This window comes from Egretta garzetta, unplaced genomic scaffold (genome assembly GCF_000687185.1).
Source record: "Egretta garzetta isolate BGI_Z169 unplaced genomic scaffold, ASM68718v1 scaffold81, whole genome shotgun sequence".
Lineage (NCBI taxonomy): Eukaryota > Metazoa > Chordata > Aves > Pelecaniformes > Ardeidae > Egretta > Egretta garzetta.
Window position 1 is genome coordinate 436,012 of NW_009258671.1, and position 27,297 is coordinate 463,308.

General features: G+C 40.4%; 1 protein-coding gene across 1 annotated transcript in view; it reads left to right on the forward strand.

The window, feature by feature from the left end:
- PTPRO (protein tyrosine phosphatase receptor type O) overlaps positions 1 to 27,297 on the forward strand; it is a 65,942-nt gene that overhangs the window by 23,713 nt on the left and 14,932 nt on the right. Inside the window, 8 exon segments of the mRNA XM_035888501.1 lie at positions 1,834 to 1,945; positions 7,448 to 7,599; positions 10,232 to 10,352; positions 13,930 to 14,069; positions 16,764 to 16,896; positions 18,307 to 18,427; positions 20,401 to 20,469; positions 24,282 to 24,365. Coding sequence (XP_035744394.1) covers positions 1,834 to 1,945; positions 7,448 to 7,599; positions 10,232 to 10,352; positions 13,930 to 14,069; positions 16,764 to 16,896; positions 18,307 to 18,427; positions 20,401 to 20,469; positions 24,282 to 24,365 — 932 coding nt within the window.

Genomic DNA, 27,297 nt, shown 5'->3' on the forward strand with positions numbered 1-27,297 from the left:
GAGAAGGTGAACAGATTTTATTCAGACTTCGCTGGAGCGCAAGACAGCAAGGAGTTTTAGCTGAAATTAGTTGCTCAGAAAGTTACGAGTATGCAAAAAGGGTAGTAATAACTTCTGCTGCTTGTGAGAGCCACAGTGATTTATCGTAATTGATTTGCATAACACCATTTGTGGAGTCATTTTGGCTGCAGTGGCTTAACTGTAATTGGGTATGTGACTGTAAATCTAGCACATAAATCTCCAGGGAAATTAAAAACAAAAATAACTTACCAAATGAGTAATTAATATTTTGTAATCATGACTCAGCACAATTAGATTAATACCCGAGTGATCCGAGTCATCTTAGAAGTAATGCCATCTTCCAGAGTTAATGTGGTTCATTAGAAAATGAGATGATACTGTCCCTTACCATTGCAAATCCTGTTCAGGGAAGCCAGGTTGGAATTCCTTTGTCTGAATTTCAGTCTGATATGCAATAGTGCTATATCGCAGCTCAAGTGAGCATTTCTTAAGGAATAATTTTGAAGAGTAAGCCTGAGTTAGAAAAGGAGGGTCTCCCTGTTCTTCTGTTATGGCATTTAACATACAGGTAGGTACTGGTGAACTATTGTTTGGGTTCTGTAGTGGTGGTCCGGAATCCCACCATGTCCCACAAATTTCCCTGTGATCTACTGACATCCCCAGGTTGTGTATTCTGGAACAGCAGTGTCAAGCTGAGTGAGAAGGCGGGGAATCAAAAATCAAGCTATCTGACAGCTTAAATCAAGAATTATTTCCTGAAGGGTTATCACTTGATGAGAACCTTTGGAACTGAATTTGCCCTTTCACTCTGTTCAGTTGCTTCGTTCGTTTTGTGCTCTGCATCTTATTTTTAAATTCTCAGAGTAATGTTGGTACTTTCAATATTACACCGGGGCATATCAGAAGTCCAAGGATCTTCAAGGTTTTCGTGTTAAGTGCATATAACCTTTTCTAAAAAGCATAAAGAGAATAGTCCACAAACCCTATATTTGGATTGCCTTGTAACATCTGAGAAAAAAAGGCCACTGCAAACAGCAGAGATATGTAAAAATAGCCATTTCTAATTTTTTTGAAGATTTTAATTATGTCCAATTTGCTTTTATTTTAAATTTTAAAACTATCATGAGGCTTTTCATTTAAACATGAAATTAAATATTTGAAGCGCTTTGTGCTGTCAGTGGAAGCATTTGAATTTTAACTTAAATATTACATGCAATGTTATAATATAAAATATATTGCATCTTATACTTCATTTATATCTCATTTGTATTTATATATGATTTATGTCTCATAAGTCATTCATGCATCATTCATATTTCATTTATAATAAATGATAATACAAAGTGAAATACACTTTGAAAATTGGAAAAAAAAAGTCTTTTGAAGTGACAATATCTGAGTCAAAAACATTGTTTCTAATTTAGCTGATTTAATTGAAATAGAAAAGCCTGCATTTTCCAGTTAAATGTCCTGCCATCATCAAATCAGAATTTTGTGATGGCAGATCACTCCGCAGGAATTGTTCTCTCCTCCCTGGAAATCAATGAGAGGTTCCCATGGTGGGTAGGACCTGGGACCACGTGCATGTGGGTAAGAGCAGAGCCACCACAACCGTGTTTACTCTCACTGCCCAGATTTTTGAATAAATTGGATAAACTGTAGAGAGGTTTCCACTGGAGTAAGGAGTGGGAGCTCAGTAAAATAGTCCCATGTGTGGGCACTAGATTCATAAATATTGTCGTGTTTTATAAGTCACACCTCACGCTGGTGAACTTTCTCCTGAGCTGCTGTTTGTCTTCCATCACCTTACAGAGAATAGCCAACCTGCTGCCTGCCTGGTATTACAATTTCCGGGTCACCATGGTGACTTGGGGGGACCCAGAGCTGAGCTGCTGTGACAGCTCCACCATCAGCTTCATAACAGGTAAGCAGCCACCTGAAAAGACCGTGGAAATGCTCCTGGGAGTAGAAGTGCTGAGAAAGTCTGACTTAGATGTTACGTTTCACCTGCACTTACTTGCAAATTAGTGTATTTAACAGCTGAGTGGGGTTTGGGGGTTTTAGTTGAGGGGGTGGTATTTTTAATTTTTTTTACAGAAAGCTCTGAGGACTGCTTTAAATGAATATATATAGTTTTCCTATGCAAAGCACAGGTATTGATTACTCTGTTCCACTCCTCTCCATCAGCTGAACATATGGCTCTAGTAAGGGCCAGTGATCCTGCTTGTCTTTTATGACACTGTAGGTTTTACACACTGAGAAGTTAATGGGTAAATAAATAATGTGAATTCTTAGGTTTGGTAATATTATGAAAAAAAATTTCTGTATATTTTCAACGTTTCCAAATGCTTTTTTCCTCCTTTTTTCCCCCTCCCAGTAATCCACAGAGCAGACCGTGACTGCACTTTAGCTAACATGGAGCAGAATTGGGCACTCTTAGGCAGACCGAGGCAGGTAGTGTGTTTGGTAGCATGTAATTCTTGCCCTCTAGCTTTGCCTTTTCCACCGGGTGTTTTTGCCTTTTCCACCGGGTGTTTTTGCCTTTTCCACCAGGTGTTTTTTACTTGCTCACAGCAAGGAAAGAGAAGGGTGCTCCTGTGATCAAGGCGTTGCACCCGCGCTGGGTAGATTGGCCTGGGAGACTGTGTGGTGCCGGCAAGTCATTTGTAATCTGGATTCTCAGCTACGCTAAACTGATATAACCACATGGATCGCCCCCTACCAGTTGAGACCAGCCTTGCGTTTAACACGCTCCGTTGTCTCTTGTCAGATGCTTTGGGTTTGAATCTTCAGTGTGTCATATAGGTTGCCATAGAGGGAACAGCACACGAGAGGTCCTCTTAGCACCCTGCCACGTGTTCCTAGCATCCCAGGCTGGTTAAGTCAAATTTCCTTATTGAACCATTTTGCTTTTATGTGCCACTGTTTGGTTCACCTTGCAGAAGGTGATTGAAAGCAGTAAATAATTCAGATGCACAGTGAGAGGAAATAAAGCATGACTCGCTCTTCTTTTCTAGGTGTAGAAATTAGATTACAAGGAAAATCAGCCTACAAGGTCCCAGCTACTCCTTCCAAAACAGATAACTAGCTTAGACCCAGATTTTCTTTTTGTCAAGAGGCTAAAAGGGTGTATCTGAGGAAGGAACTGAATAAGACCCATTTTCAATGATGATTAATATAGTGCCTGTGCTTGACAGAGCCACAGCAGAAAAATTACTAGTGGATTAAGTCCTGAAACTCAGTTCCACTGAAGTCAGCAGAAACCCTCCCATCCTGAGATATCTGATCCCAAGCTACATTACCGGCAAATTCTGATGCTTCTCAAGTGCATGAGAAAGTCATAGCGCCCACCAGGGCTCCGTGAAGGGTCTCCAGGGATTTTCATTGCCCTTTGGCATCAATCAGCTTTTCTGTAGCACTATAAGGAAACAATTTTCCAGCTGGTTGTTTGCCGTATGAGGGGAGAAATGTCTTTTCCAACTGATTTGGGTACACGGTTTAGCATTTTAGAGTGGAAATGTTCCAGTGGGGCTCTCACACTTCTTTACTGTGTCTTCAGAAACCTGCAGCAGAAATTATGGAGATTAAGGCTGTTCTAAAATACAAACCATCATCAGGATCAGTCTGGATCTCTGTATGGGGAAAGTAAAGACTGTTACTGCTGTTAGATGAAAAATCTATCAAATCCTTAACTAGCAGATGTAGACAAAAATCAGAAATGGGTGAATGTCTTAGATAATGTCATCCATTTATGATTGGGAAAACCTCTCTTCAAAAAGGTCATCTGGTCTTAAGTGAAAATATCCAACTGGAAAGTTGTACCAATGCTTAATTCCTCTTTTAGGAAGGTTTATCCTTTGTTTCTGATTTGAATGTTTCTAGTTTTAACAGTTGGTCCATAATTCTTGTTACACTTCTTTCTTATTGATTGAAGAGACACGAAGCTTTTTGTCCCTCTATATACAGAATTTAGTTTTTCTCTTTTCTGTTGATAAATTGCTTCCATTGAACTCTTCAGGTGCTCTCACAGTAAGGCATTTTTTCTGTTACTTTTTTCCCCCCACTCTGCCTCTCTAATTTTTAGTCTTCACCAAAGTATGTGAAAACTGAAAGTGTAATACCAGCCTGCTGAATACTCCTACAGAGGCAAAATCAACTCCCTATTCAGTCCTCTCCTGTTTGTGCATCTAGATGATTGCATTTGCTATGGCATCACACGGGAGGTCTGTGTTGATTTGCTTCTATTCTGCGGCTTCTGACTCCTTTCTAGGGTAGCTGCTTTCCAGAATTTGTCATCTGGGAAGTGTTGTCTGCATGCCTTTTTCCTAAAGGCTCAACTTTGCACCTGGTACTTTGAAATACATTTTGTTTGAACAGGCCCAGCGTAGGGGCTAATAATTCAAATCACAGCCCTGTCCAAATCCTCTACTCCTCTGCCAGTTGCCATGTTACTTGCATGGTTCATCAGTGGTGCTTTTACTTTCAGAGTATTTATGAAAACATTGAATAGAAATGAGCCAGATCACAGCATTTTAAGGGAAGTGTCCTAACAAAGAAATCTGATTTGATCAAATTACACACGCTTATCAATAGATGGTCACCACTGAATGTGAGCACTAAATACACTCCTGTCTTCTGACTGCCTTATTACTTGAAACCTCTTCAGCTTTGGCCAGGCACTGCTCTCAGGCTGACTTGTGAGAAAGTGGCGTGCCAATTTTTCATGTCTGCAGGTTTGAAATGTTTGTCCCCAGTAGCTGCTGCCTTTTCGCTCTTTCAAGTTACCAGGGGACTGCCGAGTTCTTTATCACCCTCAGCCTCTTTCTTTCCAGAGAAGGAACAGATGGTTTTAAGGAGCGCTTGGTCCCGTTCTGCATCATTCTGAACGGCACTACCTCCCCTGCACAGGTTGCCAGGAATTAAAACAAAAAACAGAACAAAAAAACCCAAACAACAACAACACACACCCCCCCCCCTAAATTTTAAAATACTGAATAGACGGTTTTGTAGTCATCTTGACAGCACACCATCTGTCAGTTCTTCTGTGTGTAAGTAGAAAGCTAACCTCTGTACCTGGAACACAAGCTTGGTTTTTTAAAACAAAGCAGAAGGATCATCTGGCAGTTTGGGACCACGCCTTGCAGCAAGCGCAAGGGAGGCAAACCGTTGTCCTAGCGCAGGATCCCACTGCGCCTTCGGAGTCTATAGCTAGGCTGGGGCTTTACGGAGCTGCAGTACCTGGAATGAAAAGGGTATTAGAAGAGACCAGGCGATAGATAGCTCTCTCCCAACTGGTCAGAAGTCCCCAAGAGAATGGGGGAGATTTAGGGGATGCCAGGGACTTCCCAGAAACAGCATTTGTGCTCTCCGGCTCCTGCAGCAACTGTTACACGCTGTTGTTTTAATGCAGGGAGAGATTGTGGCGCTGCCGGTGTTGCTGTGGTGACTAATGAGCTTTTAATGCCACCTGCTGTAAACAGCTGGATTTAAAGCAATCATAAGCAAAGGCACTTTAGACCACCAACATTTTCTTTTCCAGTGAGAATGCTTTTAGCTTTGGAGAAGCAAAAGGAGTAAGTAAGACAGGCTTGGTGTTGGTGAGTACCACCACGACTGTCCATGTTGCCAAGCTGCTGCCTGTTGGTCCTGTGGATGCTTTCAGCTCACACTTTGGGCCAGGCCAGCAATGGGATGTAACTTGGTGTGAGGGGGGTTGATCATGCAAGCCTTAGTCCCGTTTCACATATCCGGGACGTTTGTTGCCGGATACCTAAAGCAAACAGCTGTGTGAACGTTAAGAGGAAAAACATCATCAATATTTAGGCATAGGAGGAAATTATTATTAGGGTATAAGATTCATGGCAGTTGTGACCTTAATTTGTAAGGAATACGCAGTCCTTGTGTAGGGATGGACTGGGAACTCTAGAAATTAAAAGAAGCATTACTTTAAAGATTTTATACTAAGTAAGGTTGCTTCCTCTCAACAGCATGAAAGAACATTTTCAAGATTACTTTGAGACAACAGTCTTACTAAACATTTCTAAATGGCTCTAAATTGTCCATGCCTTGTATTCGCTGCCTTCCTCTGCGATTACTTCAGTAAATCAGTTCTCAAACGAATGTCTCCATGCAAAACTCACAGAAGCCTTTGTGAAAGCAGCAGTGACATCTTGTGGCCCCTTCAAACAGACTCAAGCTCCAAGTCTGTCCTGTGTTTCATCTGGGCTGCTGGCAGCCGTGGCTGCGCTGGGATCCAGGGCGCTGGTGGTGGGAAGGGTCTGCTCGCTGGGCGGCAGCTGCCTTCGCACAAACCCACCAGACCCAACGGGGCTTGCGTGATCAATCAGTCCACACTGTTTTCTCTACAGCGCTCCTAAAGAATCTGCCAAGTATGCAGATTCGTACACTTGCCTGTTTTATCCAGGTTATCCCACTGGTAGCCCTTTGAGAGGGGTTTATGATTTTTACCAATCGCTTTCACTTTTGGATCTCCCCTCAGTTTTGACTTAAATCCTAACTGGAGACCTGCACCTCCAGATTAGGCAATGAAGGTGAGCTGATCAGCTATAATCCCTCTGCAATTAATAGAGAGGCACCTCCAGAAAGTAATTCTCTTACTCATCTTAAATACCTATTTTAGGAGGCGTTACTCTGGAGCTTGCTATCTTGGGCCGCCCAGGGAGCCAAGGCCATGTCAAGCCATGGAAGGGGCTGACGGGGCTGCGGTGGGGCCGGCTGAGCTGTGCACCGCGGGGGACAGCACCGGGCAGGAGCTGGGTGTGTGGAGGAAGAGGAGGGACAACAGCTGCTTCACCTGATACCTAATAATGTAGCTACCATGTGCCTCTAGACTAGATGCTTGGTGCTTAGGTGGCTGTCAGCTGACGGCTGCCTTCAGTGCTGGGGGGACTGGCAACAAAGGTGGCCATAACTTTTCATGCAAAAAGATGTTCTTTGGAAAACTGCAGGTTTGGGGCTTTTCCTCCTAGGAAGATGCAAGCTTAGTGAAGAGAAGGTATTTTTTTCCTATGGAAAAGCTATTCAAATTATTCAGTGTGACAATTCTTATTTGCTTCTCACTGGTTGTCATTTCGTTTCAGTGCTATAACACAGTGAAGCAATATCTGAAGCTTTTAAGTTGACTTTGAATTCTCTTTGTAAAGGTTGACTCAAAAATGGTTTGTATCAGCCAGTAGCCTCATGCTTTTTTCTTTTAAACTGAAAGATTGCAAAGAAAAGTACATTTTTATTCTGAATACTCCCAGGTTAAATGCCAGTTCTCAGGTGTAGGTGCTTTTACTAACCTGTTTCTGCTATCTTTATGATACTCTCTTCCCAACAGTATCCTTTGGCAGAAGTTTATTACCAGACTTGGTAATTGACTGTATTAGACCCTGTCTGTAATACATTTGCCTTCTTCCTTCAGCACCAGTGGCACCTGAGATTACCTCCGTGGAATATTACAACCACCTTTTGTATGTCAGCTGGACCTACGGAGGGGATGGTACTGATCTTTCTCATTCCAGGATGCTGCATTGGATGGTGATTGCAGAAGGAAAGAAAAAAATCAAGAAGAGTGTAAGTATGAGTGGGGAAGATGTCACTCATTTCTCTGTATGTTTTTTGCTGAGTTGATAACTTTGTATTACAAAGTTTAAGCAAGTTGATTAAGATTGGTAGAAGCCTGATCGGTTAAAGTTATTTCACAGCATTAGCACACACTTCCGAAGACTTAAGTTCTCAAAACAGCCAGTGACCAAAATGGTTCTGTAGTGATCCAGCACAAGTGTTGATAATTTAGGTGAGAATTTAAAAATAGCTCATTAAACTTCTGAGCTGCAGACAAAAAAAACCCCAAAACATAAAGAGTATTTTTGAGTGAACTGACACGGTCCTTTCAATTAATATTTAATAATAACCAGACTACACAACTAGGTGAGTTTTTTTAGTTCATTCAGGCCAAGTACTATCACTTCCCATTTTCTGACTTTATCAGACAGACATCCTTATAAATTATGTTTTTCATTTTGTTTCAATACAAGTTCCACTAAATGATGGGATGAGGATTTCACCCAGAATGTCCGCACTTCTTAGAAAGCTTGCCAGATGTTAAGATGTGTTCTTGGCACATTCTCTTGAACAATTTGAGCATACTTATAAATCACTTAGAAAAATAAATCTGGGTTTTCTAGCTATGGATTACAGTCATGATGCTGCAGGGTACTGAGACCCATGTTTAACCTTAAGCAAAAGAGCAGGCCCTGGACATAGAGTGAGAAGTGTTTGCAACACCGGTGGAGCGCTGCAGTGCAGGAATGTATACAGCCAGCGGCGTGGCTTCATACAGCCACTGGCCTGTGCCTGTCTTCTGCATCACTATTGATCTTCTAATCGTTGCCAGGGAGAAAGCGTCTGGTCTTTCTCAAGGGAAAGGTTTCCTTTCTACAGCTGAAGACTCAGCGGACGCTGAATTGGAAGTGGATTTTCAGTAAACACAAATTCATCAGCAGTTTTTATTTGGATTTAGGCGGAACACCCTAGTTTTTGTTGGGTTCCTAGTGGCTGCCAGGGTGCAGTCACCTGGAGCTTGTTGCAGCATGAACCTAATTACAGGGTTAGTATAACTGCTCAAAAACATGGCATTTCTGAACAGCAAAGATCCCATATGTGGATCTTTGTTTCAAACAAGGAAGAAAATTCCACTTTTATTTTTCCCCCCAAATAAAGTATTCTAATAATTGAAATTTTAAAAATTGTGCCGTGATACACCTCCTTTCCTTCCAAAAGTGTCATGTTCCCTGTAAGATTATTATTCTTCCAGGAAAAAATCTGACTTTTGTGCTACCACTTCCGGTAAAAAATATCTGAATAAGAAACTCTTAGATTGAATAAATATAAAATACAGTAAACACTGAATATGGAATTAAATGAAAATGAATATTGAATATTAGATTAAGCAACAGATTAAATAAAAGGGTATCTACAAATAAAACTTCAAAGTCTTTAGGAGTATTTATCTTTATTTTATTTTCAGAACAAGAGAACCCAGCAGGTATTCTTTAAGAAATTCCTGTAACAACCTGTTTATAGCCAACTTTAATGGTACTGCTCATATTTGTAAATATGAGTGGATGCTTGCAAGCTGCAGGGTGTACCTGTTCTCCTGAGCTCTGTTAGTCACTTTGAGAAATTGTTTCCTTTAAAAATCATACTGTATTATACTCTCTTTTTCTGATTTACTGAGATTACTATTATGGTTGGTTTTCTTCTAGAATTATTAAGATAGTTTAAATAATCAAGTAATGATGAATTTTTCTTCCTGCTATTTGAATACTTCCCAAGACTCTGAAGAAGTTGGTCAGGTTTTAGACAAGTGACCAAAATAATGTGCATAGTCCTGTTGGTCTTTATTCAGAACTGTCTATCCGTCTTGGGACTGAAAGCTTCAGCCTGAAAATTAAGTGACACTGAAAACCAGCATGAGATTCCTGAATGTGCCCTTTGTAGACAGTCTGCAAGTGCTCTGAAAACAGTCTGTTGCTGTATCTGAGTTCTGCATCTTTCTCCATGACCCTGGGGAAATGGGAATCTTACTCACCCCTGAAATAGTAGAAAGAAGTTATTCACAATCATTTGAAGCTCAGCTCAGTTTCGGATCATAATCTGGTTTCAAACTTGCAGATGACTGAAGTCAGGCCCTGAGATCTATTGTCAAGTCAACAGGTCTCCGGGTAGGTGTTAGACTTGCCCAGACAGATTTAATTTGCAGGTTCTTAGGATATATAAAGGCTTGCCTATATGTGTCATGCGTGCTCCTCTTAGAGCAGATATCTGATCTGTTTTACATTTCTCTAATGTTGCAATGGACTCAAATCCATGGTTTGGTTAGCATTTTGCACAGCTCGAAAAATCTAGATGCAAGAGTACTCTCATTGCTATGAGGGAGATTTTCTTTCTTACTTAAACATTCACTGCTCATATAGAAAATATGGCCTAAGATTGTCCTCTCTGCATTGTGATATTCTGCCGAGCATTATGGCTTTCCACAGTTGGTGTCAGTGGGAACTGGTTCATGTAAGACGTCTAGAGCATGCAAAAGGCATCTGCTGTGATGCACAGAACTTTGTAGTGTATTGTGACCAGATTAATTTTACAAGAAGGATATCTGGTTTGTGTCATATTTAACAGTTGGTGTCTATAATTATTGTAGGTAACGCGCAATGTGATGACTGCAGTGTTGAGCTTGCCTCCGGGGGACATTTACAACCTTTCGGTGACTGCTTGTACTGAAAGAGGCAGCAATACTTCCCTGCCCCAGCTTGTGAAATTGGGTAAGAAATGCTTCTTTGTAAAAACTCACTCCTCCTCTCGTTTGACTATAAAAGTAACCCTGTCAGTGGATTCAGCATCTTCCTCATTTCAGCGTCATGCACCTGTGACCGCATTTCTTTTGCAAAGCTATAATTTTCACCTCACCTTGCTGTGAAGGCTGTCTCTTTTCTGTATGTGAAGCTACTCTCCTAAAATAGTATTACTCAAGAGGAGCAAGAGTGGCAGAATCTGACTGTAAGTTGAAGTCAGGGAGTAGATATCGCTTAATGCCTCGCTGGGAGAACAGCTCTGCTCCATGTTCGCTTCCTTAAGGTCTTGAACACAGGCAGGCTTTTGGGAACGGCGACTCAGGCATCACAGCTGAACTTTTCAGTACAAAGCAGAACCTTCCTTGGTTTTGACAAGCCTATTTCTGGGTCTTCACTCTGCCACCTGGCCTGGTTTTCTGTCTCCTCTTCTCTCTCCCTGGACATCTCCATAGTCTTCCAACATCAAAAACGTACCCTTAAGTACAAATCAGTGACAGCGCTCTTTACAAAAACAGTCATATTCATAGCTGTGGAACCCAGCATCATTCTAAGGGAAATATGTGTAATCTACTCAAAGAAACAAAAAGACTTAAGAACTTCATCGTTTAGGTAATACTTGATAACTTTCTGCCCAACATCTTCCTTTACCTGTGAGGAAGACTGGTCACTACACCATTGTACCTTAAGAGATTTTACTTTGCTTTTGCACGCGTGTAGAATTATTGAGCCCTAGGTACCTAAAGCTGTGAAATTTTGACGTATGCCTAAATGCTTTTACAGGCATTAACTCCACTGTGAAGGTGGGTAAGGAAGAGGTAGTAATTTCAAACTGGATTATCTTCTCTACGCGCATAATAAACCTCTTGTGACAGTGAAAGAAGTGAATTTAAAGGGCTCCATAATTTCGAATTCAATTAGAGGTCTTGAAGCAATCATTGTCCATTCGTCTTTCTTAATAGCTCTTACTCAAATCTCTTAAACAGCGCTGGGGCAAGCAGTACGCCACAAGAATCTGAAGTTCTTCCAGGTCTTTTCACTAAAGGGAATATTTGAAAGATGTTGACAAATTCCATGGATTTTCCCTTCCCTATGAAAGTCCTGTCCATTGTTTTCCCCAGGCCTTGTATCTGTGCACAGTTAGGTATGTGCATTCGTTCCCAGGACTGAGTGGGTGGATGTGTGAGGGTGAGTATATCCCTCTGCTACCATTGTCCAAATATTTTAGGAGGCTATTTAAAAATAGCCACTAGCTTTATCTTTGAGACAGGTCCATCAGTGCCGTGTATTATTCATGTTGTACACACTGCAGCCTTGTTGTATCTTCCTCTCCTTTGCTTATGGGCAGGCAGGCCCTTAATGAACTGCTATAGTTATTTTGCTCTTGCTCTTTCATTGACAACAAAGAGAAGGTGGAATGGATGCCTTTTTCATAAATCAATTCTAGACTTCCGGTTTTTGTTGGTTTGTTCTAGGGGTTTTTTTCTTCTTCTTTATGCTGTTTGCACTTTGAATAGACAATAGTAAGGATATTTTACCACAAGTTTTCTCTCTGTTTCTGAGGGAGCAATGGGAGTTGTAATTAGCAGTAGTGGGAACTGACTCTAAGTGATAGACGACTCAGCACTTGGCAGTCACTTAAGCTTTCCTGCCAAATGCTCTTCCCTCCATGATGTTTGCTTCATCCTGGCAACTTTCCACTTGCAGAAAAATCAAGCCATTTGCTGGAGGCAAAAGGAGGATTTGCTTGGGGTGATGCCCAAACACAAACCTCATATTTTAATTGAGACCATTTTTTTACCTGGAGTGAGGGACGGAATGTGTTTCTGAATCCAAGAGCAGATATATGGATGTAATTAAGGGAGAGGGACGCTTTCCTATGTAGTTCTGGGACGACACATACACTGCAATCCCCGTGACACAGAAGAAGCCGCATGAATGTGCCTCAGTCCCTACCCTGCTCTCCTCAAGGCACTCCCTAATGCCAATATAGTCTTGGCAGCCTCCAACCCTAGAACACTGATCTGATTGTCTGATGATCAGATATGTCTCCAAAACGTCTATAACCACTTGAGCAAGTCCTTTGTGCCAAGTTTTTTGTGGTGGATCTTACACATTGTGTCCAGGCTTCTGTGACAGCATCTCACAAAATGAGAATAACAAATCATTTGTGAAGGGAAAAAATAAGAGCAAAATGTTGTACATAGTATGTTGCATGTAGTGTGTCAGGATCCTGGAATCAGGTTATTGTTTGAGAATGACAACTTTCATTAAACATCCATAGATTAGGAAATGTGAAAACTCTGGAGAACAGCTTGGCAATGTACAATCCAAACTTTGCACTCTCTAAAGGCAAACCAAAGAGGCCCAGAATGCCTGAGGCATTGAAAGCTAGGGATTGCTAGTACCCTTTGTATGAGGTCTTCAGGATGAAAATCAGGATCAAGCCCTGGTCTTTAAATAATCTTGGGGAAAAAAAGTACATCTCGTCTTAACACTGTGCCTAGGCTGTTTGCTCCTCTCCTTGCTCCTCAAGGTTTCCCATCCTGTTGTCCTGTGTTTCCATGCTCCTGGTTCATTCAGGCAGGGTTGTAGCGAGGGGTGGCCTCCCCTGTAGGTCAGTGTGGCCTCCTGCAGGCTGCTGCCTCCCCAGCCATGGAGTCCTTGGGCAGGGAGGTCGCCCTGGAGGGGACAGCCGAGGCCACCCCACGCATTTCCAGGGTTGCTGGGTGCAGATCCTCATCCATGTTTCATAGTGTCTCTGATGCCCTCTCTCCCAGGAGACCCCTAATAATCCTTGTATCACAGGGTTTTCTCCTCCTCGCCATGTAGGAACCACAGTAGTCCCTTGTATATGTTTGCTTGTTGTCAGTTCATCTGGCGCAACAGCAATGAAAATCAAAGTAATCAGTTGAAGACACCCAAAATCTGGACCTCTGCATTTAGTGAGGAGAGAAAGCTACTGCAACAGCTAACTGAAATGAGTTCAGACCCAGTGGCCCTTACATGTTAGCCTAGGGAAAAAACCAAACAGATTACAAGATTTTTTTAAAACTGCTAATTGACTAAATATTTCCTCTGCTACACTTAAATGAACTTAGACACCCTTTGCTTGTGGGAAGCTGCTTCTTTATCATCTTCTGGGGCAGGCCTTGTGAAGCAAAGCTTTCTCAGGCCAAAAGTGTTGCTAACAGGTGGACAGCCATCTTCTCCCGAAAGAGCTTCTGTTAACATTGTTCTGTTAATAGAATCTATTAATAGATCATCTCCAAACAAGGGCTCTGCTGAAAAGGGAAGTAATTATCGAACTGTCCAAATAGAGAACAGCTTAAACAGAGAAGAAAAACCAAGATACTTCATCATCTTCCCATTTTACAGTGGTAGTTTATCATCATGAGAGGCAGGGCTTTACATTGGCAGGCTTTATCTGACGGAAATGAAAGATAGAAGGGCATCAGGCATTGCTTTCATTTTTGTTTGAGGCTTCCTCTTCTCAGTTGTCTGAAAACTTAAAGATAAGCTTAATAAAAGGAGATTTTCTCTTAACCAGAACCAGCCCCTCCAAAATCACTGTTTGCTGTCAACAAGACTCAGACCTCCGTGACTCTGCTGTGGGTGGAAGAAGGAGTGGCTGATTTCTTTGAAGTCTACTGCCAGCAGACTGGATCTGGTCAGGATACAAAAGTCCAGGTATGTAAGCGTCTCTTCTTTGGTTTCTGCTCTTCATCTCTGAAACTGAGTCTGGCCCTTGCATCTTTCTGGTTTGCTGTCTGCTGCTTAGCATTTGTGTGTAAAGCCCAATGCCATTTTAAGCTCAGTACACAGGTTAGATCATTAAACCAAATGTGGTAAGGTGGTTCAGAATTAAATCTTTAAAAGCTAAACTACTACATCATTTCAGATACTAAAATATTCTGTTATTTTGCAATATTAAAATTGGCTTCTGTCTTATTGATAAGATTATAACTAGTTGAACAGAAGCTATGCGTATCCAACAGGGTGTCAGTCTTTGGCTAGTCACGAAAATGGCTCCAATATACTATGGAAAACCTAAAAGGCCACAAAACTAAGGGAATATCGGTGAGCCTGAAGGGAAAAATGGTCAGGTAGCTTGATAGGGAATGGGAAAAATAGACATATTTAGATGTTGTGAGATCTTTTATGCAGCATTTAATTATTTATGGCTTACTTTATTCCTGGTTTTGCGAACTGTTAACTAAGTTCAGTAGGAACTTTACTGCTATTCAAAGAGTACCTTTATGCTACAAATGTGGCTGTTCCTCATGCATTTTGTCTCTTAGGGTATTTCTGTCGAAACCTACCTTCTCAGCCTCACAAGTGAATGTCCTTTTCTCTCTGTCCAGTTAGGTACCTTGAATATCTGAGTGTTTAGATTGGTAACGTTGTTCAGTGAAGAACAGAGCAGTAGTAGTTTTAATTCCTTGTTGTTCAATGCTGTGCAACGTATGAGGTTTACTTTGCGGTTTAGCTGATGGTATAGTGAATCACTGTGGTTACATGCCATGAAATAGCATTCTGTCATATGGACTGTCACACATAATGAGGAATCATTCAGAAAAAAAGTAAAAAATAACCCACTTAGATCACTGATTATCCAAAAAGACAGACATACATTCTTTAATCCTATGGAAGTCTAGTCTGAATTACTTAATATTCTTTTTAAATTGAGAAAGGCACTGACTAAAGGCAAAAAAACCAAAAGTTTAAGTGCACTTTAATCTTTTGGATAGTTTGGATTCCACATCTAGATTTGTGCTTTTTCACAGTGAATAGCTAAAAATCGTGAAGTTATTATCCTCTTAGCAGAGATTCAAAATAATGATGTGATCAGGCAAGGAAGGTACCACAGGACTTTCAGGTTTAGTGCAGAACAAATCTGCTTTAAGAACATCAGAAAAAGACTGCTCCGTTTGGCAGGAGCTTCAGTGAGTGTCTTGTTTGTTGACACAACATCTGGCATTGGGACATGCACAGAGATTGTCAGCTGAACTCTCATTAGATTTGTCATGCTCTTTTCTGTCTCTATGAAAAAAAGGGGAAGCATTCCTTTTTGAACTGTGAAAAGGGGTGCTTCCCTATTAGACTGGTGAAAATTCTTGACTTGTGATATTCTGTGCTAATTACGTTAACATTTCATCCCTTTCCTACATTTTTTAATGAAAAGCAAGTTTTCCAGGTTTTTGAGACTCTTGGGCTTTGCTTGACTAATTTAAATTTCCCAGAGGGGAGAATGGAAAACATCCAACCAAGTTCAATTGCCAAACTGTGGCCCCTCCTTTCAGCTCAGGGAATAAAAGTCCCCTCCCTTACACTTATGTACATGTGATTTCATCTGTGTAACATACCTCAGAATTGCACCACAACGGGAACCCTTACTAGTCTAGAAGGAGTCCATTGATGACAACAGGCCACTGCAAAAATCCGGTGCTTGGGACTTGTTAGAACACCTTGCGCTCCCCATCTGGAGTGAGTTCATTCATAAAACTTCTCCTTGTTCCCTTTCTAAACCACTGGCCCCGTGTCCCTATTTTTGCATCTGCAAGCCACCCTTGGTTCTGCTGGAGAGTACAGAAAAGCTTCTGAGGACCTTGAGGAGCTGTATCTTTAAGTCAATGCATGTGTTGTATTTGTTTTCTTTTGCCATATCATTTACAAAACAATAAATTACTTACCAGGGATGTAGTAACTAAAACATTGTATAAAGATATCTTGTAAAGAGTCTCTACTACCTTGAAAAACTGAGGTGTGGGATACCTAATCATGGTTATTACCCAAGGCTTTGCTCTAGCTTTGTTTTTCATCTTGGCCATGTGAAAGACTCATAGCTCTTCATGTCCAGACAAACTGTCTCAGAGGCAGAGATGGCACGTATTCATATGAGAGTGCGGAGACTGTGACCACCTTGGCCACACTTTGAATAAAATTAACTTTATTTTCCTCCTACCTGTATGGCTTAGTAACCAGAGAGCTCTTAGTAACCAGAGAGCTCTTAGTAACTCAAGAGCTCTGCCCACCTCCGAGGATGTCTTGGGAGTTGCAGCACCTTCCCCCACCATGCATGTGCCTGACCAACCCCCTGCAAGGCACCCTCTGCCCTCCCCAAGGGGTCCTGAGCCTCCCTGGGGTGCTCTGGGCTGTTTCTGCTGCTATTTTCACACCTGTTCTTCTCTCCTCTTCTGCCAGACTACCTGCCGATTTTCAAGGGCCAGCCCTGGTTACCTTCCCTGGGTTTGAGAGTGCTGTTTTCTTTCACCAGATCTGACTTTGCCTGGTCAAATATATGGGTGGAGAGGGGAGCACTGATTTGTACACTTGCATTTACAAGAGAGACAAACTTCTGTGTGTTTTTCCCCATGTCTGCAGGAACCTGTCACTGTCTCTTCACACGTAGTGACCATTTCCAGTCTAACCCCTGCCACTTCCTACAACTGCAGCGTGACCACCTTCAGCCATAATAGCCCCAGCATCCCCACTTTCATTGCGGTTTCCACCATGGGTAAGCAGCACTTCCCTGCTTTCTTCTTCCTCTTCCAGATGAAACAACATCTGTTTCTCCTTGCTTTCTAAAGCTGCTCTTGGTAATGCCGGCCCCAGGGATTGTTTGTATTATGGAAAGGATGCCAGATGGGATGGGATGGGGAAGCAGCTTTAAAAAGTTCTTAGAAAAATCCCCACTGCGGGGGGTGACTTGGAAAAACATAAGCTAGAGGCTCAGTTCTCTACTGGGTTTTAGAAATCAGGGACCTGGTTTGTGGTGTCAAGGCTGAACATCAGGGTACTTCTTGATGACATTTAAAAAAATGTCTTCTCAGCCAAGCCCAAACAAGAGAAAAATCACACTTATAAGCTGCTAAAGCAAAAAAAAAAAAAGCTTTCTGCTTTCAGTGAAGAAGTGGAGATAGGGTGAGAGAGAAGGAGAATGGCCACTGCAGGATCTTGAGTAGTCACACCCCGAAGGAATAGCTCCTGATGGAGGCTCCCTGGGGAGATCATGAAGCCTGGCTCTGTACTGACTCTGAAGAAAGAATATCAGTGTTCAACTGCCCAGAGCACTGGACTTTTCTTTAAAATCTCCCCTTCAGAATGATCAGTGTCACTTCTGCTTAGCTAGGGAGTTGTGTAGCTTTAGTCACTGGTCCTATACATCATACACCACTCCATGCTGGAGTTCAGTGTCTGATACTTAGCTTAAAAATCTCCATGATTTTTAATCTAAAAAATGCTTCTCTAGACAACTGTGGATGTAAAGTTATTCTGACCAAGTAAAGTAGAGAGCGTTTCTTATATAATGAGCAAAACAGGGTATCTGGTCTCATAGCAGTACAGTCGATAAGCATGTAATATGGAACAAAAATAAATCAAGGTGTTGTTATTGAGAGTTGATTCCAGCTCATATTTAAAACAGAGTATTGTGTTGAAATTTATTTGCCAAATTAATTCAATCCATTTCAACCAGGTATATTACAGAGCCTCAGCCTGTTGTTTTGCTTTTCGGTCAGAAAAGTTATTGATTGTTCTGAAGAACAATTTCAGAGTTGAAATGTGCTTTGGAGGCATAGATAATGATGAATATCTGTATTATATATTTTCTTCACCCTTCCCTCTTGTGTTATGAATGTCAGTTAAAAAGAAAAGAAAAAACAAAAAACCGAGCATGCCAAGGGCTAACAAAATGCCAGAAATGCCAGAGTGAAGTCATTTCCCCACAGAAATTTTGTAAGAGCAATAACTAGTCAAAACCTCGCTTTATCTCTCTTGGTAGATTTTCCTCTCTGTAACACTCCAGGCTGAATGATATCAGTTCAGAAAAATAACACTATCAACATTCAGGGGAAAAAAAAAAAACAACACAGAACTGTCAGTGCTTCTGAATTGAATAACCAAGAGTCCTTGTTTGTATGTACAGTCACCGAGATGAATCCCAACGTAGTGGTAATCTCTGTGTTAGCCATCCTAAGTATCCTTCTGATTGGGCTGCTGCTGGTGACTCTTGTTGTACTCAGGAGAAAACATCTACAAATGGCCAGGTAAGTCCAGATTTATGCTAATTCCAATAATTTCAGACAACAACAAACATGTCGTGACAGTAATTGCAATTGAGGATGCTTGTGTGCATGAGTGCTACTCAAGATGCTTGTAAACAGGATACCTTCAAAATAATTGTCTTGCTGCTGTTTAGGAGTAGCATGTCTTCTCCCTTTATCTGCTTTCATTCTTGACCTGAGTTATAAGCCTCAATCTTTTTCTCATTTTGAGCTTTGCAAGATTGTGTCTACAAGAAGTGCAATCACTTATTACAAAAAGGTTGTGTCAGGAACCTAAAGGATAATTTGGATCTGAGGCAACTGGGCATGAGCAGGACATCAAGATGCTTTGCAAATCTTTCATATGGTTTGGAACAGGAGGTTTTCCATATCAACAGATAAGGTGGTTTGTTCATTAGGCCCAGGATGCTGCATTTCAGAGGCCATGCAAGGCCTGAGACCTGGCAGCCAAACCCCTAGGATGAGGGAGGATGTGCCCAGGGCCCTGAGCATCTTTACAGCATTTGCCAGTCTGCCCCTAAATCCCCATCTTCCAGTTGTCCACATTCTGCATTTGTATGGGCCCCCTTCCTGTGGGAATTGCAGCATGTGAAATAGCATATGGGGTCACCTAGATCATGTCTTTCTATGCAGTCAGGATGCAGCCAAATATACACTGAGACCCACAAATCCTGAAAGGATCTCAAATCCTGCTGTTCACCTATAACATCAATGATCCCAATTTGTTGTGTCGTACAGATGAAGGGAAAAAATATCTTGTAGGAGTAAACCCTTTTTTTACAGAACCTGCAGTTCCTTCAGCTATCTGCACCAATCATTTACACCTGAATATTGAAATTCAGTTACCTTTTCCTGGTGGTCTTACGTGTAACAGTTCACTTTAATGTGGATTATGTTATGGCCTGAGTGAACTGTGGAAGTTTCTCCAGACCCTCGATATGTGGCTCACCTCCTGGTTTTAGAAGTGTCCTGGAGTCTTCATCCTTTTATAATCTACATAATGTATTTTATATTAATTTACTGTCAGTGTCAAGAAAGGAAATAATTTCATGTAAAAAAAAAAAATGTGAAGAATCTTGCATTTGGCTACCTAGCAGACACTGCATTTTACATGTCGTGTCTTGGTTGTGTATCCCATGCAACAGATGACCACATCACACATTTTGCAGACTATCTCTTTCAGAGAACATTATGTGGTTTGTTCCTTTTACATGTAACTGGCTCTGTGAAAATCCCAGCTAAATTAATTCTCTTTCCTATTTAATTACTGTGCAGACAGTCCAAAGCTTTTTCTCTTCGTCACTGCCTCTAGCCACAGAAGACAAAAACCCCATAAGGAAATTAAAAAAGTAAATCCAGTAAGAAGCTGCAAGCAGTTGTTTGCTTAAATCAAGGAATCAAAAATAGTCAAGTCAGTTTATCATTTGTTGCTGAAAATGATGGACTTGTGATAAATTCACTGGAATGTTATTCAGGAAATTCAGGGGGGGTTTCCCCCGATTATTTTGTGAACTTAAATTACCATGATCCTGTCAAATGGAGACAATTATATATCTCCTTAGAGATGGGACAGTGACTATTTCCTATAGAAAGGTAAATATTTACCATGTGTACTGAGGCCAGCAACTAGTGCTAGCGCCAGACTATAGAAAGCCCAAATCTGGACAGAAGATGAGATTTATTTGAGATCTTTATTAGCAGCTTCTCCCTTGCTTCACTGTCTTTAAGCATTATTAGGAAACCTGATCTCAGGTGGTGTTGAACATTTACTGTTTTCGGATGACTGTGGTAAGGGATTTCAGTTATGTTCATCACAGATCATCTCAGGCCCAGCTGCAGATGTGAGTGTTCAGCCCTTCTCCACCACCCCGAGAGTTCTCTGTTAAATCAACATCTTTGCAAGCCTTGTGAATTCAAAAATTATAACTTTGTATCCCATGGTCTTCCCAAAACAGGGAGTGTGGGGCTGGAACCTTTGTCAATTTTGCATCTTTAGAGAGAGATGGAAAGCTTCCCTATAACTGGTGAGTGTTTGAAGCAAAGCTGTTAATTATGTTTTTCCCCATCTCTGCTTTTTGGCAAATAGGACCTTTAATCTTAAGTGCTTGTTTTTTATGTCATCGCTGTCCCTTTTTAAGATAAAATTACTATACCTGTTATTTTAGTATTTTATTTCTTGAATGATGCCTCAAGACTATGTATTCTGTCACCTGCTATTTTTAGTAGGGAATGATGTATACACACGTCAACCAAGCTGCATGGATGTGTTTTGGGAGGATATTTTTTTTTCTTTCTTTTACAGGCATATTTCCTAAAATAACACAAGTGTAGAAACTTGATCTATAAATCCATTAGCACTTCCATAGAGATATATTTACCTCCAGGAATAAGCTTGCCTGTAGATGACCAATTAGCAACTGACTTCATGCAGTGCCATTAATTAATTTTTCCTTGCATTGCAAGACAAGGACAAGCCAACTCAAATATTTACTGTAACTAATGTTCCATGCTGTTGAAAAGACTTGGAAAAAAACCCCATGTTCTTGCTAGTCTAGAAAACGACGTACAAGAGTTGCAGGCACTGACTATGGACTCCAAACCATCACTGACACCACCAGCTTTTTCCCTTGAAAAAAGAAAGTCTGTAGGATTAGCTTTTATAGAAGTAAAAGGGCTCTGAATGCAACCTGACTGTCACCAGTGTGGTCATTTCCATTCCAATTTCGATAATCAAATGGGTGCTAATGACTGACCCAGGGTTTACTGTTTTGTTTTTATCAATCTCTGTAAAAACCTCTTATCATAGAATCATAAACTCCTAGGTTGGAAGGGACCTCAAGGGTCATCTGGTCCAACCTTTCTGGGTAAGAGCACAGCCTAGACAAGATGGCCCAGCACCCTGTCCAGCTGAGTCTTAAAAGTGTCCAGTGTGGCAGAGCCAACCACTTTCCTGGGGAGATTATTCCAATGTTGACTGTCCTCATTGTGAAAAATGTCCTTCTCATGTCCAATTGGAATCTCCCCAAGAGCAACTTTTGTCCATCCTCCTTGTCCTCTCCATGTGACTCTTTGTAAAAGGGGAGTTTCTATTTCCTTACAGCTATCCCTTAGGTACCGGTACATCTTTGAGAGCAAGTCCAAACACAGACATTTAAAAGCATACTGTCATACAGCCCCATTCCAGTATGCAGGAAGAAGAAAATACGCACCTTGGTTTTACACCCATGGTCAGCTTTGTTGATAGCCAAGACGTTAGAAAGAGGAGTTGATGCACAGGGAACCACTTTCATGATCTCATAGGACACAGCCTGCCAGCAAGGACGGGATTAAATGGATCGAGACTGCACCACAAGCCTTTTGCTAATAAGCATGCAAACTGAACTAACAAGCCCAGCAAATCTTGTCAATACCTCACTGTGCTGCTAATTAACTGGATATTAAACAAGCTTCACTTGCTTGGTTTAGCTTTAATAGCAGCCAGCTGTATGCAGTACAAACTAATCTCTCGTTCAGCTTCTCTTGCTTGGACAGTATTAATGGCAAAGAAGGCAGAAGATCAAACACTCATGTTAATTAAATATCCAAGCTTGAATCAAATTATTAAACTAGCAACAGATGTTATTAAAACTATAAAAGGCTTTTTTATGGGAAGGGGAATTAATTAATAGGTTAGGTTGTGAAAATGAAGGTTCTTGTTGCTTGATTTAGTATATGTGTATGTATATGTTTGTATATATATGTGTATATATGCATATATGTATACATGAATAAATTATCTTATAAAACTATAAATTGGGGAAAATACTCCTGCTTAGTATCTCCACAAATTTTTGGTAACTGAAGGCAGTGTGCCCTAATCTTACGGTACTGACCTCTCTGAGAGTTAGTGAAGAGATCTTGTCTTGTGTGCCTCTGTTGCCTAATGTCAAGACCAGATTCACGGTCCATTCAGGCAGCCAAATGGAAAATATTTTCCATTTTCCTTGCGGTTATTCCAGGGATCTAGTAAGGGAGCTTATAGGCATATCCGCTGATTCCTAAGGAGAGCTCAGCTCAGCAGATTTTTCAGGATTTGAGCAATCTCTGCATCTCTTTCTTTTAATTAAATGAAATTGCTCAGTGTACCTGAGCAGTAGGTGAAAGACTGTATAATTCCAGGAAAACAATGTTGTATTTATTGGGCAATTCCATATTTTTCATATGTTGAATGAAATAAATTGGTTTAGATGTTGGAGTTCCTAATCTGTGAACTATGTAAGTAGGTCTGCAAGCACATTAGCCTGTGAATTGATAAAGTGTGGAAATTTCTCATGATCATTTGATGATGAAAGATGACCCAGGCTTGAATAATTCCTTGCGCCTCTGTAGGCAAAAGTAAAAACCTCACTTGGAGTTTCCCAGAGGAGAGAGAAGTATTCTGGCAACATCATCACTTCTCTCATCTAAGCCTAATGAAAACCTCTCTGTGGCACCAGAGATCTGCTTTTGGAAAACCAAATTTCATCCTCAGTCCAGTCCTATAGAAACCCTAAAAAGGGATAAGCCCTAAGGCCCTGATGCTGCAACCATGATGGCATATGATTAATTAGAAAGGGCTCTGGCTTCTGGCTGACCCACACAATCCCTACTAACGCCTGGGGAAGGTGCCCTGCAGAAACTGCGCTGCCCATTTTCTCCTCAGCAGCAAAACTCATTAAAGTATGACTTGGAGTTTTCACTGCATGGGCAGAAGTTTTCCATCACTGGTTGGATGATTAAGATTACAGATGATTACATTTGATGGGACTTGCTTATCAGGAATAACACAGTATCTACCAAATTCAGAAGAGCCAAGAGTACTGAAAAAGGAAATTTCATTTTGTGGTTCCTCTTTAGAACAGTTGTAGAAGGATGTATTGCTTTTAGGACAGCAGATCTTCTGATGGAGATAAAACAGGCTGAGGGTGTATTTGGCAAAACATCCTGCTACTGGGTCAATTTTTGTTTAAGATTCATGAGTTTTTCACATTTGCAAAGTACCTGTAGCCCACTCCACCAGTAGGCAGAACAGGCCTGCATGGGTTTCCTGCACTAATGCATAGCAGAATCTGGTAAACAGGTTGCAAATACTGAAGTTTAGAATAATTTTGTACTCAAATTTCCTTTAGCCACACTGAAACCTGCTATGAATAGTTATTCATAGAAACCATCGTTAAAAGAAGTTCAAACAATGTTTTGCTGAAAATGTAGGAGAGAATTTAAAGCACACAAATATGGGACTGCAAAATGTTATAGGGACATTTTCAGAAATCTGACTCAGTAGAGGGTAATAGGAGATATTGGAATGATCAGAATTTATATCTGATACAGAAGTTCTGATATCCACAGGATCACTTGCAGGAGCAAATGTAGGAGATTACCATAGTTGTACATGGTAAAAACAAACTGTGTCTGTCCTGAAATATCTCAAAACATCAGAAAAATAGACTTAGCAACAGCTATGTAATGACCATAGAACTGTGGATGAAATTTTCAAACACATTTTACTCTCTGAAAATCTGCCAGGTTATCAATTCACATTGATTTAGGATAATAGGCCTGGATCAATACCATAAAACACATTTATTCTGATCATGTAGAATTTTATGTTGGATAGCTGAAAATCCTGCATAGGTTTCAGGTTGAGGAGTAAAACATCTATGGATGCTAATAATATTCTTATGAAGTAAGTAAGAGGAAGCCTTTATGGGTTTAGCTGATTTTTAAAATAGAATTTGCTGATCTCCTGATTTCTGTTTGTCTTACTAACTCTCCTCATTTTTTCATCTTTATGTATGTTATTTATTAATGCTCACAGGCGTAGAAGTGTATTTGCTTTCCTAACTCTGCTACCCTCATGCCTTTGGACTGATTATCTTTTGGCATTTTATATTAATCCTTGGTAAGTGATTTACTTGTTTTTCCATATGCAATGTGTAAACAATGTTAATTTCTATTACATGAAAAATGTGTGATACCTTTGTTTTGCAAATGGGTCAAAGCTTTTGAAGATATAATTTTCTTGTACTAGAACATGGATTGGAGAGGATGTGGGTATCAAAGTATTTGCTACCCTGCTTCATCTAGTTTGTCTGTTTATGCTCCAACCCATTTTGGTATTAAAAAGCTAATCTGACGGTGGTCACCATATTCATTTCATTGCTCTCTTTGCAATTTTTGCCACTTCATTGTAAGTCCTGGCTTCTTCTGTCCCAGTTATTTGTCTGTTCATTGCCTGGCATTGCCTTCTGCTGCTGCTGCTTTTCTATTACTAAAATTGCTTGATTGTGCCCCACCTGTTTGGTGTGTGATGTCAAACACTTTCGTTTTTTAAAGGTGCAGTTATGCTCTCCAGACATCAGTAAGAGTTTTGCTTTTGGAAACAGCAGTTCACTGAGAATCGATACACCCTAGCAGTCCTAAAGTGTAAAAATTGAGTCACGTGTGCGTGTCTCTGTGTGTATGTGTGTATATTTAATAGACTAGTCTGTAAATAATTTATAAACACTTAGTAAACAACTAATTGGTTTTTTTGAAAATACCTAACCAACAAAGCCATAGGGTCTGTTTACAATCAGAACTGTTTTACAAACTTTTTAACAATTATAATTGACTATGATATAAAAATGCTTAATTTATATAAAAGAAACTTAAGTTCTTGATGGTCTTGAGTCCAAGGTATAGTGATTTACAAAAATGTGGTGCCAAAGTTAAGATTTACTTTTGACGAAACATTTTCCCTGGTGTTACCATGTGGCACCAAAGCCCTGGCAGGCAGACATCCACATCTTCAGCATAGGGATTTCTCAGACTGGTTTTCCTTGGGTCACATTGGGTCTATAGGAAAACCCATCTAAATTTTCAGTGGGCCCAGAAATAACTGGGTTTATGTAACTAAAGAAAGGTCCATTTCTTCTCCCATGAAAATAAAAGCATGTTCTCCACACACACACACAGCCAAAGAGCAGATGGACATCTTCCACATCTCTCCAAGCCTTACTATATTGACTTGTAACTTGTCTGACATAAACTCAACTATTGGAGCTGCACAGTGATGGAAGATCAGGCAAGCAGTTTATTATTGTGGAGGTCACCCTGATCTCTCTTAGCTCGCTAATGGTCCAGAAGCCCAAGGTGGCCACTGTCAAGGGCACTGCTGCAAAACAAGTCATTATCAGATTTTTGCCCCTTTGCCTCTTTTTGTTTAACATGCATTAATGTGCATTAACTCACCTTTCCAGATGTGCATCTTTCCTCAGAGGTTTCCTCTTCAATCAAGTTACCTAGTTTAGTCTAGCTGACCAAGTTTAAAGGAGCTGAAGATGAATGAGATGAGATTAATCCCTCTCTTTGTATTTTAATCTGTAGGGTAAATGGAAGAACAGATGAAACACCAGCTAATGTTTCAAATGTCTTTGTTTTGCACACAAGTTGGTTTAAATCATTTATGAACATTCAGGAAACAATTGCAATGCTAAAAAACAAAGGCCTCTTGAGACTACCAAAGCACAAGAAATTCTTGCTGAGAAATGGATGTCAATCATTTCTTTTATTGTCTTTTGAAGTGTTCCTTGGAGAAGGGTTCTTAGAAGCATGCCCATCATAAACAGCATTTAGATATTTTTTCTTTTGAAATGAATTCCAATGTACCTGACATTAAAAGGTTTACCACAGTCACAGGGGATAGAAAAGAAATGTGTTGAATAATATAGAGAAATTAATTTTAAGATTTCGTTGGAAAAAATCTTTGAAGATGTAGAATAAATGCTACTAGTCTACGTGTATAGTACGCATGAATGTAAAGAAACTATACAGATAGCATCTATATAGATAATATGGTAGGCTGAAGAGGGAGTAAAGCTTTGGAAAGTACACCTCTGCATTAGTGTAAAGCTGGTATTGCTATAACTCTTGTTAACTCTGCAGGCAAAGCTCCACATCTAAATGGAAATGTACCTTAACAAAATTGCTGCAGGTTGTGGCTGCTCCAAAACCTGAGCATTGTGTAAAAATTAATTTTGGAAATGATTTTTTTTTCTTTTTTAATTTCACTTCTAAACTTAGTGGGGTAGAAAAATAAAAATACTCCACTTTTTAATATTTATTTCTGTATGTTTTCATTGTTTTGAAATTAAGCGTTCACTTTTGATTTACTAATTGCAACTGTGACCCAAGTTACCTCAAAATCATTTTTATATCGTGATGAATTTAAAAATAGCATCATTATAATATGGTGAATGAACAGATATTGTTTAATGCCCAGGAAAAAAAAAAAAAGATACTACTAAAATCCCTTCTGAGTGAGCAAGAATCTCTGTGCTCTGCAGCTGGTTTACCAGAGGGGGATCAGGTTTTCAGACCTCTAGCCAAATTATTCCAGGGTGCTCACTTTGTGCATTTAATCTGACTGCGTAACTTTTTGTGTTGCAACAACAAAATGAACACACATCCCCCTCCAAAAAACCACATGGGTTTTGTGTAGTTAGTGTAGTGCATTTCTTAAGTCCATATCTTATGGGTTATGCTGCTTAACAGACTCCTAAGCTTGCTCACAACTGTCGCTAGTGAATTATATCACTTATAAATCATGTGAAGACAGTGTATTACATGACTGGCATAATTATCTCTAGCTCTTAAAAGTCAATTAAAATTATCTAAGGTTTAAGCTTGACTCCCGCTGAAGTCAGGAAGATACTTGCCATTGCCTTCACTGATCATCATAAGCAGGTTATGAAAAGGGTGAGAATGGGTGTTCAGGCCCTTGCCTTTCTCTTTCACCCTTCCTTGAATTTGCACGTGGTGGTCTTCTCCCTTTACCCAACAGACACTTCTCA